The sequence below is a fragment of the Saccopteryx leptura genome, chromosome 1 (genome assembly GCF_036850995.1).
Source record: "Saccopteryx leptura isolate mSacLep1 chromosome 1, mSacLep1_pri_phased_curated, whole genome shotgun sequence".
In the NCBI taxonomy this organism is placed as follows: Eukaryota; Metazoa; Chordata; class Mammalia; order Chiroptera; family Emballonuridae; genus Saccopteryx; species Saccopteryx leptura.
Genome location: NC_089503.1, coordinates 212,578,040 through 212,597,595, shown reverse-complemented (window position 1 = coordinate 212,597,595; position 19,556 = coordinate 212,578,040). Strand labels below are relative to the sequence as shown.

Here is a 19,556-nt window from a genome sequence, read left to right as displayed (position 1 = left end):
CCCTGGCCGGTTGGCTCAGCGGTAGAGCGTGTGGGGGACCCGGGTTCGATTCCCGGCCAGGGCACATAGGAGAAGCGCCCATTTACTTCTCCACCCCCCCCCTTCCTCTCTGTCTCTCTCTTCCCCTCCCGCAGCCAAGGCTCCATTGGAGCAAAGATGGCCTGGGCGCTGGGGATGGCTCCTTGGCCTCTGCCCCAGGCGCTAGAGTGGCTCTGGTCGCAGCAGAGCCACGCCCCGGAGGGGCAGAGCATCGCCCCCTGGTGGGCAGAGCATCGCCCCTGGTGGGCGTGCCGGGTGAATCCCAGTCAGGCGCATGTGGGAGTCTGTCTGACTGTCTCTCCCCGTTTCCAGCTTCAGAAAAATACAAAAGAAAAAAAAATGAAGAAATATAGGAATCCCTTTTGATATTTTCCGAAAAGCTTTTACTGCTGCCTCTATTTCTTCTCCCCCCTCTTCTTTAAATCTATTGTATTTGTGAAAATACGGCTTTTGATAAAGTTTTACATTCTAATCGAAAAATATACAGCTATGTGGTTTTATCTTATCTGAGTTTTAAAAAATAAAAAATGAGGATCTAGAGACCAGCTGCCAATCAGATGTGTTAAATTAGGCTCATATAGTTCAAAAAAAGTAGAAATGCAGAAACCAGGATCCAACTGTCTACTCTAATAGAATTGCCCCTGCCTCCGCCCGACTTTAAACACTAAGTACCCTAAGTAAGATATTGCATATAATAGTGACAATATAGATATTCATTCTTTTCAAAAATCATATCTCATAAGTGGGCATTGAGGTTTATATTTTATTACCACAAATATAATCAAACCTCTGTTATTTTATATTAAAAGTTTTGAAATACTGTTCATTTGAAAGGATTAGAGTTCTCTAGATGAAAAATGACTATATGGTGAAATCATACTCTCACATTTCTCCAGTCACTTCTATTGAAAATAGTGAGAAAGTACCAAAGGTCTCATAAGGACTGGTAAATCCTAGGTTACATATAAGAATATGTAACCTTAACAAACTGTGCTATTACATCTTCCCCTTAAAGCAGGCAACTGTTAAAGCCTCCTTGAGGGAAGATGGTAAGGCAGACTTGTATTACGTCACAATAAATTTATTTTAAATGCATGTTGCTTAGCATTGCTGATGCTGAACTTGACTGTCGGTACCACATATCAGGTTCTGTTATAGGATAGGGAAGAGAAAGGAATGGAATAATTCATGTGTTAACCATTAGGTGACCAGAAGAGAGATGATTGCTTCTCCTTATTTACATCAGAAAAACAAAAAGAATTACAGAGGAAAACAGAATAGAATGGAGAATGGAAGTTAAAGACTTGGTTCTTAGAATTAGGTAGACTTACATTAGCATCCTGGCTCTATTCTGTTGTACACAAATTACCTAACCTATCCAAACCTCAAGGTCCTCACTTGTAAAATGAGAATAATTTACCTTCCTCCAGGGTTCATGTGCAGGAAATTAAATTTCAAATCTGTATGAAATGTATTAGCATGGTACCTGGTACACATTAGATGTGCAATTAACAGTGGTCATTTAGAAGGGGGTTTCTTATTTTGTATTAATGAATGGTTAGTGGTGCCCTCATCTGATGTACTGGTACCATATAGATATTTGAAATTTCATAACATAAAACCTGAACTAGCAAAGCTTTCTTAAAAGTAAAGTAAGACAATATTAGGCATTTAGGATTCAAATCAAGTGTCTGATGTTCTTCACAAGTGAGCTGTTGTTCCTAAGCTGTGGTCATTATGGTTAACCACTGCAGCCGGGGGCGGGGGGAGTGTGCCCTTCCAAGGAGCTTTGCTGCTTCTGCTGGATACTTACCATTCTATATGCCTTCAACAACCCCCTCCCTACACCGGTCAAAGAACTACGTACCATATTTCCCCATGTATAAGATACACCCTTCTCTGAAAAATTTCCCACTTTTTGGCAAGGATGAGGAGTTGTAAGGATTTTACAATGAATAAAACTTGGGTTCAATAACTTTATGTAATACATTTTTTTTTCAAATTTCAAGCCCCAAAATTAAGATGCATCTTATACATGGGCGCATCTTATACATGAAGAAATACAGTAAAATCTATTCCACTAGCTTCATGAGATGAGAAGGTACTGTTTTTACATTCAATAGGGCAGAGTGAACCAATCGACTGTCATAGTAACATAAATCTGGCGTGTTTAGATGGTGAGGAGTCCCACACTTTAGAGCAACCAACAAAAGAACAATGAATGGGTTGTGCATCTGTGTTACAGATTTGTCGCAAACTAAATGGTATCCGTTTCACCTGCTGTAAAAGTGCCAAAGACAGGACATCGATGTCGGTGACACTTGAACAGTGCTCAATCTTGAGAGATGAGCACCAGCTGCACAAGGACTTCTTTATCCGAGCGCTGGACTGTATGAGAAGGTATTCCGCTTGTCTTTAACTTCCTCTTAAAGTTGTGCTAAGGTTTTTGTTGATTTGCTTGTTTGTTTCCCAGATACCGATTTTATGGGAGGACTAACCATTTAGTCACTTCACTGCATTTCCATGCCTTATACCTCATGACAGAAAAGATAATATACTTTTAAATATCCCCCCTTCTCACTTTTGGCAATAGAAGAGACTGTGGCTGGATTTTGATTACATGCATGGAGGTTCTATTTCAATAGCTCATTCAGACCTAAGTTAACAGGCTCTGGTCTTTTCCTGTATACTATTGGAAGAGCACAGCTTCTTTATATGTAAGTAGTTAGGAGCATGCACAAAATAAAACTGTCATTGTCTGAAGAAGACCTTTACAAATAGCAGCTAACAGGTGATCTTCTCATGGGTTGGTAGCCTCCTTCTTAAAATTATTTTCACATCACTCGTCATAAAGATGGGATGACACTGATACTTTAAAATAGAGAATTAACATTGTTACTCCGCTGACATTTAAAATGCTGTGCCTGAAGTCATGTTTCTTGATTCATTTCCACAGTAATTAAATCTAAAGTCAAAGCCATAATGGGAAGGGAAAAGGGCCCCATTCACAATGTCTGTCAGCAAGGACACATGTTAATTAAAAAGTTAAATGAAATTGTCTCTTTGCTACAGTGACTGATTCAGAACAGCAGGCAGCAAGGACAGACTCCTTGTCCCCAGAAAAGACTGCCCTGTGATGCTCTGGAGAGGGCTGCTTCTTATCTGCCATGTGCCATGTCATTAGCTTCCATGCTCCTTTCAGAGGCTCTAGTCTTTCAGTGGAGACTTGGCTGCTTTCTGTGCCTGCGTGTTTTCCCGCTAATGAGAGGGTTCTGAAGTCCTCTCTTTTACCCCATTTCATGTCTCCTGGCATCTCCATTGTTCAGTGGTGTTCTATGATAATTTTTTTGATAGAGATATGAGGATGTCTGGAGGCCTGACATGAACATCTCAGCCATATAAAACATGTTTCATTGATATATATTTATATATATAAAACTTCTTTCAAAAATAATCTCTCTTTTCAAAATAATCTATCAGGACTAATGGGGGAAATTCAGAATCAGAGTATGAAATCTGCTGCTGCACATAAAAAGAATAAAAGTGTCACGGTGGGTGAGCACAGGGGCTGGAGAGGAGGGCAGGGACATGTGACATGGGAGATGAGACACCGGAGGACCAAAATTATTCAACCAACATCAATTATCTGGAAGGTGAAATTGTTACTTCTTTTTTTTCTTCTTCTTCTTCTTTTCCAAGTGAGAGGAGGGGAGATAGAGAGACAGACTCCCTCATGCACCCTGACCAGGATCCACCCAACTACCCCCGTCTGGGGCATTGCTCCCAAACAAGCCATTTCAGCTCCTGAGGCACAGGCTCCATGGAGCCATCCTTAGAGCCCAGGATGATGTGCTTAAACCAATCAAGCTGTGGCTGCCGGAGGGGGTGGGGAGAGAAGCGAGAGGGGAGGGGTGAAAAAGCAGATGGGTGCTTCTCCTGTGTGCCCTGACTGGGAATCCAACCAACCCAGGACATCCACATGTTAGGCCAATGCTCTGCCACTGAGCCAACCATCCAGGGCCCTTGTTACTTCTTTATTGAAGGTGGAGGTAATGGGGTTTTTTTGACAATATTTTTCAGTGTCGCAGCTTTTTAGGAAAGGGAGAGGATTTGCAGGGGCCACGCTCCAGTGGTTATAAAATGCACAGTAGAATCGCCTTTTTAAAGGAGTTTAATTTTTATCTTTTTGAATGCATTGAAGTCTTTTTATTTAACATCAGTCGCAATTGGTTTTACCTTTGAATTATTCTAACCACCCTTCGGGCTATTTGCTCTGGACTCTGAATTTTACCAAGCGTATAGCACTGCTTTCCTACTTTTATTTTTTTTCCTTCTCTATATTAATTTTTCCCATTTGATTGTATTTATCTTTGTAAGAGTTTCAAATTAGTATTTGTAGTTGAGTAAAACGTGTTGATGAAGAGAAATAAAGCTTTGCCTAGCTGCTTATTCAGAAAACCCCACAGCAGCATAAGCTGCATGAGAAGATGTATTTCTTTTTTCTTTTGTTCAGTGCAGTGACGGCATGCCTAGAACAATGCCTGGTAATATGTAGTCAGTTCTTAATAAATATTTTGTGGGTGAATGAATGAATGAAGTTCAGGTTCTATATATTAGGAAGTTTTATACATACAAAGGAATATGGAATTAAATATATCAAATGATCACTCATAAGATAAAAGTGAGAACTTCAGAGAAGTTATGATACAAAATCATAGCAAACAGGCTATAAACAGCCTACCTTAGGTCACATTCTGCATCCACCTTTTGTACAGAGTACAACAATGTCATTCTCTATTTTCCTACCTATCCAGTATTTATTTGCAGCTGCACACTCCTGACATGAACCTCTAGTTAAAATCTGTTTGAATGGCATGGGAGAAGAAAACCATCTTCAGATTAGAAAGTTGGCAAGGTGTCTGAATTGATCTGACTCTGTAGGGAACTCTTAATAGTTGCTAATATTACAAGACCAAAACAATGATTCTCAACCCTCATTGCCCATTTGAAACCCTGGAGGCTGAATGTGAATGACAGGAGTCTCACCCCAGACCAGACCCTGGAATGGAGCCAGGGAGGAACCACATGACTAGAGGCTGCCTCACTTACCCAGACACTCTTCAGTATGGTCAGACTATAAACCTGGTCTGTGTGCCCTTTCCTTGAGCTTTGATTGTCTGTGTATTATCAGATTCCCCTGTGATCATTTACAGCAGAAATTTTAAATGATGACTACAGAATCAGCAGATTTTTTTTTTTAAAAGAAAGGAGGAATTCACTGTCAGCACTCGGTTTTCAGGTACAGACTCTCCATCGAATACCATCTCATCCCAGTGTGTTTGCAGAAAACCTTTTGGGTAGGGATTTCAGACTTTTATTTGATTACTAAATGATTAGGATTGGCATTAAAGTACAAAATTGGACTGGAGTAGAAAATGTCATAGTTTATCCAAAAAAAAAAGAAACCGTGTTGGGAAATTTAACTACCACTAAAAAATAAAATAAACACGCCAGTGCACTCTTACGTCCCTTACAGACTATCTGGCATTGTGTGTTTACATAGTGTAACATGGTGACACCCTATTACTTCATTGTCTGTCTGTAACTTTTAATTCCCTTATGCTGCCGTACTCTGCAATCTGTCATTCTCTAATGGCTACTTGAAATTAAGATAGCTGGTAGGTCATTAGTAAAATTAATCAGGGTACGTTTCAGCCTACAAACTATTTATCACCCTTAAGAGACACAGCTCTCATTATTCTAGTTTAGTAATTATTTACTTTGTGAAAGAGAGACTGAAAAGCCCATCAGCCCAAATGAGTTTTATTTTCTTCTTGAATGTCATGTGCTCAACGTGTTGTGCCTGAAGTTTTTATTTGGGGGAGCAAAATTTATGAAATGTCCTGCTTTGTAAATAAGTGGCCCTTAATCAATTGATATAGGTAAAGGTTTGGTTTTTATTTCTCATGACTCATTTCTCTGTTGGTATCCCTTTTGTGTTAAGTAGTTCATTTGCATTGAGATAGAAATTTCTATCTTTCCTTCGTCTTGATCCCACTTTGCTTTTCTTCGCTTTGGTTATTAGTCAAAGAAGAACTGCTGTTTTTTCCTATTATCCCCCTATTTCAAATATAAAAGTGAATAATAAACATTGTAGATATAGGTAATTGAAGCTTTCAGTTATTTCTTGACTATTTGAAAAGACGTGTTTGCGTTAAACAGCATAAGTGGGAACAATTTTCCCATTATCACTAAGTGTTGGCTTTTCCCTTGAGAATTTCAGGAGTGTGTTTGCTGTATTACTTTGGTTCATATCTGTGAAATAACAGTAGTAAGTCCAAATGGAGGCACCGTCATTTTAGGATTGCTAATAATTACATGAAAACCAACCCGATTTAGGATGTTTCTGCTGCAGCTGATGTTAAGGTAAAAGATACTGCAGAGAATGCACTTCTGTAGAAATCATATTGGAGCAAGTAACTCTTAACAAGATATCCACCAACAGAGAACTGATCTTACTGGTGTGGTTATACTAACTGGCACAAAACTTACAACTTCTGAACAAAATGTATGTGCTAATTTTTGGCAATCTTCTTCATACATTTATGGGTGTCCTATTATTTTATTACCAAAAAAAGTAGTAGTTTTAAGGTCAATTTCTTCTCCCTAAGTTGTCTGGTATATAATGTTTGTTTTCTGAGAATTAGTAACTTCAGACCCTATGTCAAGCATGTCATGCAGAGCAGCTGCCAACTTTATACACACCATTCCAAATAAGTCATTTCTTTCAATTCTTGAAATTATTCACTGAGGACCCAGACGTAGAAGTTTATGGAATATATGTTTTTCATTCAACTCAATGAAATCAAGTATAAATATAAAGGAAGCTAGTTAAAATAAACAGATTTAACTTCTGCCACAAATACAGGCTTTTAACATCAAGAAAACGTGGTTAAAAATCTATATTCTAACATTTATTGTCTGTGCAGCTTTGGACAAGTTACTTCATCTTCAGGCCTCAGTTTGTTCATCTGTAAATCGGGGATTACAATATCCTTCTGTTCTATACATGTTGTCAATTGAGATCACGTATATAAAGGCCCTATGGCCGGGAGATAGTAGGTACTCTGCTAACTAAATGTTCCTCTTACTCCTCATGCCTTCCCCTTCTCTGTCTGCGCTGAGCTCTGCCCCGTGTTGCTTTGTAAGTACCTCCTCTAAGCCTCCTGAGAGTGAGGGATTTCTCTGGTCTTCAAGGTCTTGGAAGAAAACTCCCAGGATTAATAGTTGATTTCTAAAAGGCTTAAACCATTTCTCCATGATGATGGGAGAGAAGGTTTGGGTTTCAAGGGTCAGCTGAGCCTGGAACAGGGGTTATCTGTGCTCCAAAGATAGTGTCTGAACACTCAGGTAGGGAAATACAAAGCAGCCGAAATCTTGAATGTCCACAGACGTTATCTGCAATTTGGAACATCCAGGAAATAGTGAGCCAGGATCCCATGCCAGGCAATGACATGGGCAAATATATCATTAGCGGAAATATGTCAGTGTCATATTCATAGTCAAAAGTAAATATATATTGAGTATCTACTAAGGCAGAGTACCAGGATAAACATGGGGAGAAATAACTTTGTGACAATAAATAGCAGCTAAATGTCAATGAGTTCTTGCTATGCACTAAAATGACATTAAACATTCTGCATGAGGAACTTTTAAAACCCCACAGTGCTAGTACAAAATAGAGGAGGCTACATACATAGGAATCACTGTGGTCTGGGGTGGTCCTTGGGGATGTGGGATGGGAACTGAGAATGATGTAAGTAAGTAGCAAGGAGGAGTTAGGAGTTCTTGACCAGGACTATCTAAGTGGTTCTGGTCAAAATAGTGTTTATTAATTCATCACATTTGTTAAATGCTTTTTGTTTGCATTCATGGTATCAGAATGTGGGTCACATTCGACAACATATTCAGCTGATATCATGTTTTTGAGATCTATGTTCATACATAGAGTCTAGCTTTCTCATTTTGACAGCTACATAGTATTCCGTTATATATATAGAATATAATTTATCTATCAATATTTCCCTATTGAACTTTAGGTTGTTTTTTATATTTCACTATTATAAGCAATAGTGTAACAGACATTCTCAGATGTATACCCATGAATACAAGTATGGGAGTTTCTTCAGTTCATAAACCTACACATAGAATGGGTGGTAGTTTATTTATATTTTCAATATTAGTAGATGCTACCAGATTGCTCTTCAAAGTATTTTTACTAATTTATACCCCACAAGCCAGATACATGCATTCCCGTTTTCCACATGCTCCAATATTTGCGCTATAAGAGTTTTTACCAATTTGATGTGTAAAACATGATATCTGGGTTAAATTTGTATTTTCCCAATGATAAGTGATATTTAACATATTTCTAAACATTGATTGGTCATCCAGGTTTTCCCTTCTAGCCTCTCATTTTTAACATTATATATTTTGGGAGTTAGCACATATAATTACAAGAAATAATTCCAGCTTTTATAAGTCATTGGGTTGTTATGTTTAAATAAAATTTTAGAAAACAGGATTTCAGAGTGGTAGTTTTCTAAAAATATATTTTTTTAAAGTGGAAGCATGGCAGAATGGGATACAAGGTTCTCTTGAGTTTATATAGAGAAATGCTTTGTGGGCCCTGGATAGTTGGCTCAGTAGATAAAACGTCAGCCCAGCGTGCAGATGTCTCAAGTTCGATCCCCATACAGGGCACACAGGAGAAGCAACCATCTGCTCCTCTCCCTTTCCCTCTACCCCTTCACTCCCTCTTCTCCTCTTGCAGCCAGTGGCTTGATTTGTCTGAGCATCAGCCGTGGGCGCTGATAGCTTGGTTGATTTGAGCATCAGCCCCAGATGGGGTTTGCTGGGTGAATACCAGTCGGGGTGCATGTGGGAGCCTGTCTTGGGGGGAGGGAGGGAGGGAGGGAGGGAAGGAAGGAAGGAAGGAAGGAAGGAAGGAAGGAAGGAAGGAAGGAAGGAAGGAAGGAAGGAAGGAAAGAAGAGAAAGAAAGAAAGAAAGAAAGAAAGAAAGAAAGAAAGAAAGAAAGAAAGAAAGAAAGAAAGAAAGAAAGAAAGAAAGAGAAAGAAAGAAAAGAAAAAGAGATGGTGTTTTAACTGGAGCAGAGAGAGAGGGGGCAGAGCTCCATTTTAGACAAGGGAACGAAACTTCCTCCTGAGACACAAACAAAAACTTGTAGGCAATTAAGAAGATGATTGATGCTTTTGCAGTTGGAAAATACGGTGTAGCAGGACGTAGTCCTAGAAAGGACTTGTTTTCATTAGAGAAGCCTGAGATGCAGGCAGCCCAGGTTTGAATGACGTGTACAGAGCACTTATACCAGAAGGTAGAAAGTTTGTTTATGTTCCTGGAAGGCTGAGACACAGGAATCAAGGCAAACCTGAACATTATACCATGTTCAAAGAGAATAGCAACTCAGAATTAAATACATGGATGTGGAACCAATATCAAGGTTCTATTTCAAGTCTCTTAGAGTTTACAAGTTAATTAGGACATTCAGATCCCATGTGTGAATGCTTCCCAAATCTCAGTTATTCATTTAACCACCTAACGATTGTTCACAAGTGTCACCTGGACAGTCATTTTGTTAGCCACCATGAATTCACGCACTTGAGGTGTCTGTTATGTTTGTCCTAACACACATGAAAATAAATCCAAAACTATTCAAATCAATGTACTGTCAGTTACCATTTTGGCCTTTACCAGAGGGCCTACTATCCTCTGGTAAACACTGTCAAATAAGGGTTTCAACCCTCTTTTTAACTTAGATTTTAGTTACTGTGCTCCCGTCTGGGAGAACAAACTAGTCTCCACAGGACATGCCTTCATGAAGACTGGCCGGGGAGGCAATCGTTGTTTTGGAAAAGCAGCACAAATATTGCAAACTCTTCTCCTGGTTGGAATATCACAGATGACAGAAAAGTTCAAATGTCCAGCCTCAGACATTTGTGCCTGAAGGACAATGGTCTCAAGTCCTATGGAAGAAATGTGTTATGCACATTTACACACCATTCCCTCCCATTCATTGAGCCTCTCAGAATTCACGTCAGTGTGAGAGACATCATTACAGAGATCGAGAGTTTCATTTTGAAAGCATATCATTTGCAAAATTAGTAGTTTATTAGTAGCAACAAATCATTGTTCAAGTATCACGGCATTGTTTGGGGGCAATCACTGCTTTGAATCCTCTAACATCTTACAATGCAGCTCAGTGGAGAGCAGGGTGAGTACAGTGTGATGGTCAAGAGCAAGGATGTTGGAGGTAGACCATCTGATTCTCCATTTCTTAGCAGTGGGAAGGAAATTCTCAGAGCCCCTGTAAAGTGAAAAATATATGAAAGGAAATTGGTAACAGACCACAGTGGTCGGCAAACTCATTAGTCAACAGAGCCAAATATCAACAGTACAATGATTGAAATTTCTTTTGAGAGCCACATTTTTTTAAACTTAAACTATATAGGTAGGTACATTCCTTATTGAGGTAGTGCCTGCACGTGGTATTTTGTGAAAGAGCCACATGTGGCTCACGAGCCGCAGTTTGCTGACCACTGCTATAGTATGATAAACTGTGATAGTTACTTGATAGAGTAATGGTCCTGGTGGTCATTTCACCAACGCCACATCCTCCTCTCAGAGAGCTGTGGTGAGGATTAAATTCCATAATGATCATGGAAGCCCTTAACTTGTTACATAGTAAGGACCAGCAAATATTAAAGGCTGCTGCAGTTGCTATTGAGGCTGTTATGGTGGCAACTGTCATCATTATTACGATTATTGCTGCCACCTTCTTTGTCATGATGACCTCTCGTTGAATTATCTAGACTAAGCTGTGCATTGCTGTGATATACTCAAACTCTGTTGATGAAAGCATAAGGAACAGCCCTTTCTATCCTCCAGATCGTCTTTGCTCTAGTTCTCAGAGTGTTCTGCAGGCCAGCGGTTTTAGCATCACTGAGGAAATCCCTAGAAATGTAGATTCCCGGGCCTCCCCTCAGACCAACTGGATTAGAAACTCCAGAAGTGGGGCCAGCGAGCAGTGCTTTGATGAGCTCTCCAGATGAGGGTGATGCATATTTTAACAGTTTTATTGGGATATAATGTACTTACACATACACATACCATGCCATACAATTCACCCATTTAAAGAATACAATTCAATAATTTTTAGTATATTCACAGAGTGGTGCAAATATCAACACAATCCAACATTAGAACCCATTCTAAAAGTACCTGAAAAGAAACCCTGTATCTATTAGCTGTCTCTCTCCAACCTCCACCCCTCACCAGAGGCCACCACTTACTTTTGCCAATTCTGGACATTTCGTGTGTAATCAGAATCTTACACTGTGAATGACTCCTATCACTTAGCATATTTTCAAGGTTCATCTGTGTTGTCAGACAATTATCTTGTGAACTTCCCTCTTTGTGACGATTCTTTGCATTTGTTTCTAGAGCATTTACATTAGCTTGCTTATAATTCTTCAGAACAATGCCAGTGCACACATGCATAAATGGCAGGGGCAGGGGGAGCTGAGTGTGATTGCGCGCGAGTGTGTGCTTGTGCATGCACGTGTGTGTGTTTTAATGTGTTTTAATGGTGTAGTTTCCCTTTTGTAGAGACTATTTTAAAGCTTAAGGCCAATATAGGGAACCATCCACTTCAAATCTACAGCATTCTTTAATAGGCTTTGAAAAAAATATATGCATAATAGCCTCCTTTCTAGTTCTGCTTTATAACATAACCCTTGCATTTACTGTTTCTTGTTTTTCATTCTTGATATTGTATTGAATTAGGTATCCATTTAAATTGCCTTACATTCTTTTTTTCTAAAAAGAAGGCAAGATTTGAATACTGAAAATGCAATTACAGAAAGCACCCCTCTATCCTAAGCTCAAGACCCTCCCTGAATTGCTCTTCACACTCATTGAACCAAGCTAGATCATACTGGTTTGTCATCTTTACAGAATACAAACAAATATATATTCTAGTCTCCTAACATCTTAGTTTATGTTTTACACTTTCTAATGATGCCCATCTTCTCAACTATTTGAGAAAATAATGGTATATTTTTCTATGCCTCAGTGTTTGCAAATTACCTTGACCGATCTTTTGTTCTAGAAAATAGAAATACAATGGATATCATCTTTTGTTCAGTTTCTGTTTCATAATTTAATTTGATAACATATATTCAAAGATAGAATTTGTATAACACAGATAGTTTTATTTGATTTTTGTGATAGAGATTTTTTTTCCTCTTGGAAAGACCAGAACAAAAGTGAGAAAAAGATATATTAGAGCTGTCAAGAGATATTATTTTTGCCAGAAAAGGTGGGTGGGATATGCCTTCCTCTTCACACGGCTGAACTGCTTTTACAGCAGCTGCTCGTGAAAGAGATGCATTTATTGAAAACTCCTTCCATCTCTAGTCACTATAAAGAATAATTTTCCCTATAAGACAGAAACCTCACCGCATATATGCAAGGTGTGTATGATTAAAAATTGCATGGTCATAAGGTCAAAAGGCAACCGAGGCAGCTGTGAAGACCCATCATGGGTTGGCAGCCTGTGGGAAGCCCAGACTCCAACAAGCTTTGCTGGGTTTATTTTCTTATCCTTTGTGGCTTGACTATACACATGTACTGTACATCTTAATAATTTTTAAGTTGTTAATGAATTGTGTAGCTCCTGAACAGACTATAGATACTGTATATGATTGGAAATTGATTCTCAATCATGGAGCTTCGTCTGGAAGTTAAGTGTTTCTATTTTTAGAAAAATAATATGATTTGATATTTAAGTTGTCAGTTATAACCTCCCCAAAATGCAATCCTTAAAGTTTTTTGATAAATCAAAATTTTTTATTACCAAGTTATGATTTCAGACCATAATGGAAAGTGGAAACTATACTCCATTTCTACTTGTGATAAGGTAAAAGAAAGTCATGTTTCTTCACAGTCTGATTTATAGAGTTTTATATTGAATGTGTGTCTGTTAATTTTCCACCTTTGCCCACATTTTCTGATAAACAAAAGTAGGATACACTACCAATCTTGGTATGAATTCTAGGATGTAAAGAATATTTGGTATTTCAAGAGTTCTGGGATACTGAAAAATTAGTAATGAAAATAAATTTGTATGTGTGTATTTTTAAATTTTTAGGCTTGATGTGAAAGTTAATAACTATCTTCTGATAGTCTTACCTCCATCTAAATGTTAAAATGGTATCTGGACATTTTTGCCAATGTTGAATTCCACTAATTTCCTCCTGGAGATTGATTAGTAATAAAAGCAAAATTTTTATACCTAATTTCATTACTCTCAATAAAAAAACAAAACTAAGAGATTCCTGAAAGAAGCTGGACCTATGTGTGAGGAGGGTAGGAGAGAAAAAGCAGCTTTCGGATCAATATGGGTTTAACGAGGTAAAGGCATGTGCCATCTTTCATCTCTACTATCATGGTGCCCTGGCCAGGGCAGGTGGTGAGAGTCTTCCTGGAATACGGGCTCTCTCTCCCCAACACAGACACAGCTTCTGCGTACACAGTCATGCAGACTGAATATTTTCCCCAGCAGATAAAAGAGAAAGTTGCTATAAGTAAGGTAGTCTGCAGTCCCCATAGATGTTGATTTCTCTGCTAGGGAAAATGCTTCCCAATCCAACGTTCTTGCCATACCCCTGCAAAAAAATAAAAGAAAATAAAACAACTGTCGAAGCAGAGTTCTTAGTCACGTATAAAAGAAACCTTTTGCATCATTCCCATTTTGTGGCCTAATACTTCCTTTGGTATGAAGGCACCCAAAGGCAAAACATAATATCGCAAACTAAGACAAAAATTTTATCAAAGAATCTGAACAAATGTAGGTAATATTGTTTTTCTCTTTTCTGTCGGGATATATACCTGAGGTTTATAAATATGTTTTCCTGTTGGAGGGGACACTGGATACTTCTTGTCCAGGACCTGACCAGCGTCTTCTATTAATGAAGACATGCCTAATAAAGGAATTCTGTCTAAATCTAGATATTGCTCTTAAGTTTATAATAGTCCTTCAGTTAGTTTTCGTGGAAGGGTTTTCAACTGAAGATCCTGTGCCTTGAATCTCTTGTGATTGTCGCAAAGAGCTGACGTGCTGAGGCCCTCACACATTCTCTTCTGGAATCTGAGATGACTGCGCTGTGAGCAGATACTCTTCTCTGAGCTGCAGCGAGATTTATGCAGAATTACTGGAGCAAGGTTAGATCTCAGTGTTGGAAGAAATCATCTCAAGCCACTTTTCTTTTTTGACAAAATGACTTAGACAACTTGACAAAATATCTGATCCAAATAAAGAAACTAAAATTGAAAAGTGAATTGTGATGAACCTTTTTAACATTACTTTTTGACTTATTTTGGAGGCCAGAGTTATAGATACTAAACAAACAAACACATATATATATTTATATATTTAAAATTCTATATAAATACATATTTATAATTATATATATGTTTGTTTTATATATAATTATATGTTTATATATAAAATTAGATATATATGTGTATAATTTTAATATTTGTTTTGCTTAGATCTAATTTGATCTTGTTTGTGAATTTTACTTTCATTCAGGTAACTCAATCGTTAGGACTTGTAAAAAAGACGCTTATTCTTTTTTAAAGTTTTTGTGTTTGTTTTTTTTTGTATTTTTCCGAAGCTGAAAACGGGGAGGCAGTCAGACAGACTCCTGCATGCACCCGACCAGGATCCACCTGGCATGCCCACCAGGGGGCGATGCTCTGCCCATCTTGGGGCATCGCTTTGCCACAATCAGAGCCATTCTAGCACCTGAGGCAGAGGCCACAGAGCCATCCTCAGCGCCCGGGCCAACTTTGCTCCAGTGGAGCCTTGGCTGTGGGAGGGGAAGAGAGAGACAGAGAGGAAGGAGAGGGGGAGGGGTGGAGAAGCAGATGGGCGCTTCTCCTGTGTGCCCTGGCTGGGAATCAAATCCAGGACTCCTGCACGCCAGGCCGACGCTCTACCACTGAGCCGACCAGCCAGGGCCGAGATGCTTATTCTTAAACGACTCTTTCAGCCATTAAGTTTAACATTAAGAAAGAATATTTCAACTTTGTGTTATCTCATTAAAATGAGACTATCTGCAGAAAGAATAACTGTATATTGACATATCAACTTCCCCAAATATGGCAGACTACTGACTTTGTTCCTTATTGTCTATGGATTGGGTAAGGACTACAGCTTTTGGGACAGAGTAAAATGCTGTTTTTCAAGGCCGGGTTGCTATTCTCTTATAAGTCAATTTTCAAGCCACTTCTACTTCTCTGCAATTGTGACTTTTCATATTAATGTTATTTTAAAGCTGCAGGACTTGGAGAAGACCTTAAGAGATTATCTAGTGATTCTGCCAACCAAGGCAAGGATTCTTTATACAATATCCCTGACAGATTGTCAGGTAACCTTTCCTTGCACGTGTCCAATAGCAGGGAGCTTGTGTATCAACCCATTCCGTGGTTGGACAGCTATACATTTCATTATACTTACCTTTGTGTTAAGCTGAAATCTGTCACCCTGCAATTCCCAGTCATTAATGCACTCATGGGTCTGGATCAACAAGTCAGCATCTCTGTCCTTATGTCGGCCTGCCAGTGTTTGAAGGTGGTGGCTGTGCTCTGCTTAATTGCTTTCATCCCTTTTAGATGTGAAAATAGATACAACTCCTGCTCTTGAGAAAGATTATTCCACCATCTCTCACCACTTTCTTTGTTTTTAATGCCCTTTGTATATAATTACAAGCAAAACTGGACACCATGCTCTAAACTAAATGTAATAGGCAGAACACAAAGTAAAGTCGGGCAAAGGTCTGCGTGTCCCTCTCTCCCTCCCTTCCATTACATAATGTTTACCATGTGCCAGGTACTTCTCTAAGCACTTTACAAATATTATCTCCCGCAAACCTTATTTTGATGCAAAGGATTAATTCTCTAAGTGAGGAAGCAGCCACAGAGGGATTATGTGACTTGCTCAGGACCTCAGAGCGAGGAAGTAGCATGAGACCCTCTGACTCCCAATCTGTGCTTCTAAGAGCCTCAGCTGCCTCTCTTGATCTCTATTTCTCTCTTTGTGAGCCATAAATTACATGATCTTTATAAAAATGACTTTGTCTTACTGCATAGCAAATTGAAATCTGTAGTTCCTTGTTGTATATACTGCTGTCTAGCAAGGTTTATCCTGGGCTCTACTGGGGTAATTGACATTTTGCAATGAAATAGAAATGTGTATATTTTTATTTTGTCAACCTTATCCCTGAGATAAGTATGGTGGCCTAAATAAATGTGATGGACACATTATATATTTTCTGTGCTTTAAGAAACGGGGCTGAGTTTTATGATAGAACATACTTCTACTAATGATATCCAGTTGACTGGTAATTTAAGGGCTCTTCAACCAAACATGCATATAAATAAGTAAAGAAGTGAATATTTAAAAGAAGTGTTTTATGAGGCAGTTTCTTTGGGTCTGATGAAATACCTATATTGATAAATCATAGAAAGTATAAAGCCAGCAATTAGTCATGTGTTCATAGCATGTAGCTGCTTCAAAACCAATCTGTGGTTGATTCTTAGGCTGAACCAGACCCCAAAGTCTTGACCATGTTTGAAAAATTGGTGAAACAGACAATTTGGATTGGTTCAGGTTTGCTCCAGTTCCCCACTGAACCATCGGTCAGAGCAAACAGGAAATCAGTGAAGAGTCGTAGTTACCTGGGACCTGCCTTTTCCTCATGAAGACCCACCCTGTGAGGTGGGATATCAGAGTTCTGAGCTAGCTCTTAATTTATGCCATTGGGGTGGGGGTGAAGCCATGTCTCCCTCATGGGTCTACTTACCACCACAAAAGACAATTACAATTTGATGTTGACCTACCTCTGTGCTCTTCCTGCAACATAGGGTCTACGTAGGCTGATTTTTGGTTAATCACAGCCCTAGTAAATGTTTCTACAAAAACAACCTCATTTATTCTGGGTTGTTCATCCAGTATGGTGAAAGCCATTCATCATAAGAAGTAGATGGCTCTGAATACTCTCTTATTTCAAAGAAGTCAGCAGTTTTTGAGTGCATATTATTTACCAAGAACCACGCATCTTACTGAAGATACATACATGAATATGATGTGTTCCTCTCCTCAAAAAGCTCCCAACCTATCAGGAGAGAATCACACACAAATTAATAGTGATGAATTAAATTTTTATAATATTATACATAAAGAGATTTTAGAAACTTAGATATGAGTACAGTTAACTTGTCAGGTAGTGGAGTGAGTGTGTGGCACTGTCCGGGCTACAGAGAGAAGGTGACCTTTCAGTTGGAATTATTACAAGACAGGTACATTCAAAAAGGACATATGGTATTCCACCCACAAGAGACTTTGATGCCTTTTAATTTTTCAAAAAAGCTATTGATTACTCTAGAAACTTCAGCATGGTTTGTTAGAGGCCTAAGGTTGAGGCATATTGACAGTAATTATTAAAAGTAGACTATTTTATGAAGTTATGATGTATGAGAAAGCAATGATGTTATGAAAAACTAGAAAGTGGCTTTTGTGAGTATCCAGGTTTAGGAATCCTTATCCTTGCACAAAAGCATTGATTTCCGAGGTAATTTCTAACCTGCCTGCAGTTTCCCCCTTTACAACTGGCTCCATTAGAGAGAGACAGGTGAGACAGCATATCAGGGAGATATGTATGATACAAACAAAAACCCGATCTAGCCCATTCGCTTAGGTTTAGTTGACCTCCTCTCAACACGTGTAAACACAATCACCACTCAACCAAATTAACCTCCATCCTTTCTTTCAAGGATGAGCGAGAACTGTGTTGAAGCCAGACACCTTACAACAGATCATCAGAAGCTGATTTTGTCCAAGAACCCTCACCATTTGTTTTAATACAGGAGTAAAACTTTTTAATTATACTCAAAATATGTCTTCTGTCAAATAGAATTTCATTTTAGTTTTTCTATTTGGTTTTCTAAAATCTCATACCCTTGTTTTTGAGTATCTAATTCACAATTTTTAGGTAAGAGGGGTATATGAATTCTGTCTGCCATGCTTTAAATATAAAATTAAACTGGAGAGTGTCTAGCTTCTTGTACAAGTGTGTGCTGGTGGCCTGACCTGTGGTGGTGCAGTGGCTAAAGCATCGACCTGGAAATGCTGAGGTTGCCGGTTCGAAACCCTGGGCTTGCCTGGTCAAGTGGTCAAGGCACATATGGGAGTTAATGCTTCCAGCTCCTCCCCCTTCTCTCTCTCTGCCTTTCCTCTCTCTCTCTCTGTCTCTGTCTCTCCCTCTCCTCTCTAAAATGAATAAATAAATAAAAAATAAATTAAAAAAATTAAAAGAAAGTATGTGCTGGTGGATTGGAGAATAGATTGGACCTAAAATAGCTTCCTCAATGATGCTCTAAGAAAAAGAACAAAAATCACAATCTGAAAAAGTGATAGCTCAGTGATGGAGTGATGTTTATTTCAAAAACCATTTGTGAAAATGAAGGATTGTTTTTATTTGAGTGACTCCATAAAATCAGAATTAATCCTCATTTTTAAAGTCTTTTTAATAATACAAACTAATTAAAATCTCAAATAAATATATAAATATTACTCCAATTCTCTGTATTTTGCTAATGAGCTTCTGTATTTACTAAGACTAAAGCATAATCAATTTCAATCAAATACGTTTATTTATTAACTAGCTTGAACATGGCCCCAGTGCAGTGTACTTATCAGAGAGAGCAATGCTTGGCTCTAGGGGGACCTTGGCTGGAGTGGTACTTTTAGATACAATTCGTGAGTAGAAGGCACATTAGGTAGGGAAAATATATCCCTTGCCCTAAATAACTTCAGTCTAGTTAGAGACAAGACATACACAAATAGAAATGTGGGGCTGAATGTGGTGAATGCCATCTGGGTGGAACCAGAAAGAACCCTAAGTGCTCTCAGGAAGGTGAGATCCTCTTGTGTGCACTTTGGAGCATTTGAGTTGGAAGCATTTGAATAATGGACTGATTATATCTGTCTATATTTTAGTTTTAGTCTATCTTAGGCAGAGTGGATTCTTGAAATGTTTACTAAGAAGCAAAAAGAACACTGCACAAAAAGAGAATGGATTTGCAGAAAGTTTTAGAGCATAAGAAATCAAATTTTGATATAATTTTAAGCATCAGTAGCTCAAGGAAATGGAGTATTGCCAATTTTATGCCTCAGTCCTTTGCCTCCATGTATGTAAGAATTTCCATAATCTTTATGCCCAAGCAGATTTATTTCTGGTGGTCTAAGAGTCTTTACTGATGTTCATGTCAGTACTGACTGACTTCTTAATTTTAAAATTAAAGTTCAACACTGGGAGTATATGTGTCAAAGTGTCATATGGAAGAGCTTCTACATATGGAAGAGCTTCTGAGA

The 19,556-nt window shown here is 38.6% G+C and overlaps 1 protein-coding gene across 14 annotated transcripts in view; it reads left to right on the top strand.

Annotated features, from left to right (window-relative positions):
* INPP4B (inositol polyphosphate-4-phosphatase type II B) overlaps positions 1 to 19,556 on the top strand; it is a 611,130-nt gene that overhangs the window by 563,883 nt on the left and 27,691 nt on the right. For 13 of the 14 annotated variants that reach the window (XM_066385755.1, XM_066385735.1, XM_066385716.1 and 10 more), the window contains one exon: positions 2,285 to 2,439. In XM_066385755.1, the coding sequence (XP_066241852.1) occupies positions 2,285 to 2,439 (155 nt within the window). Of the gene's footprint in view, positions 1 to 2,284; positions 2,440 to 17,956; positions 18,062 to 19,556 lie in introns of those variants that run through there. The other variant, XM_066385762.1, reaches the window with a different exon arrangement.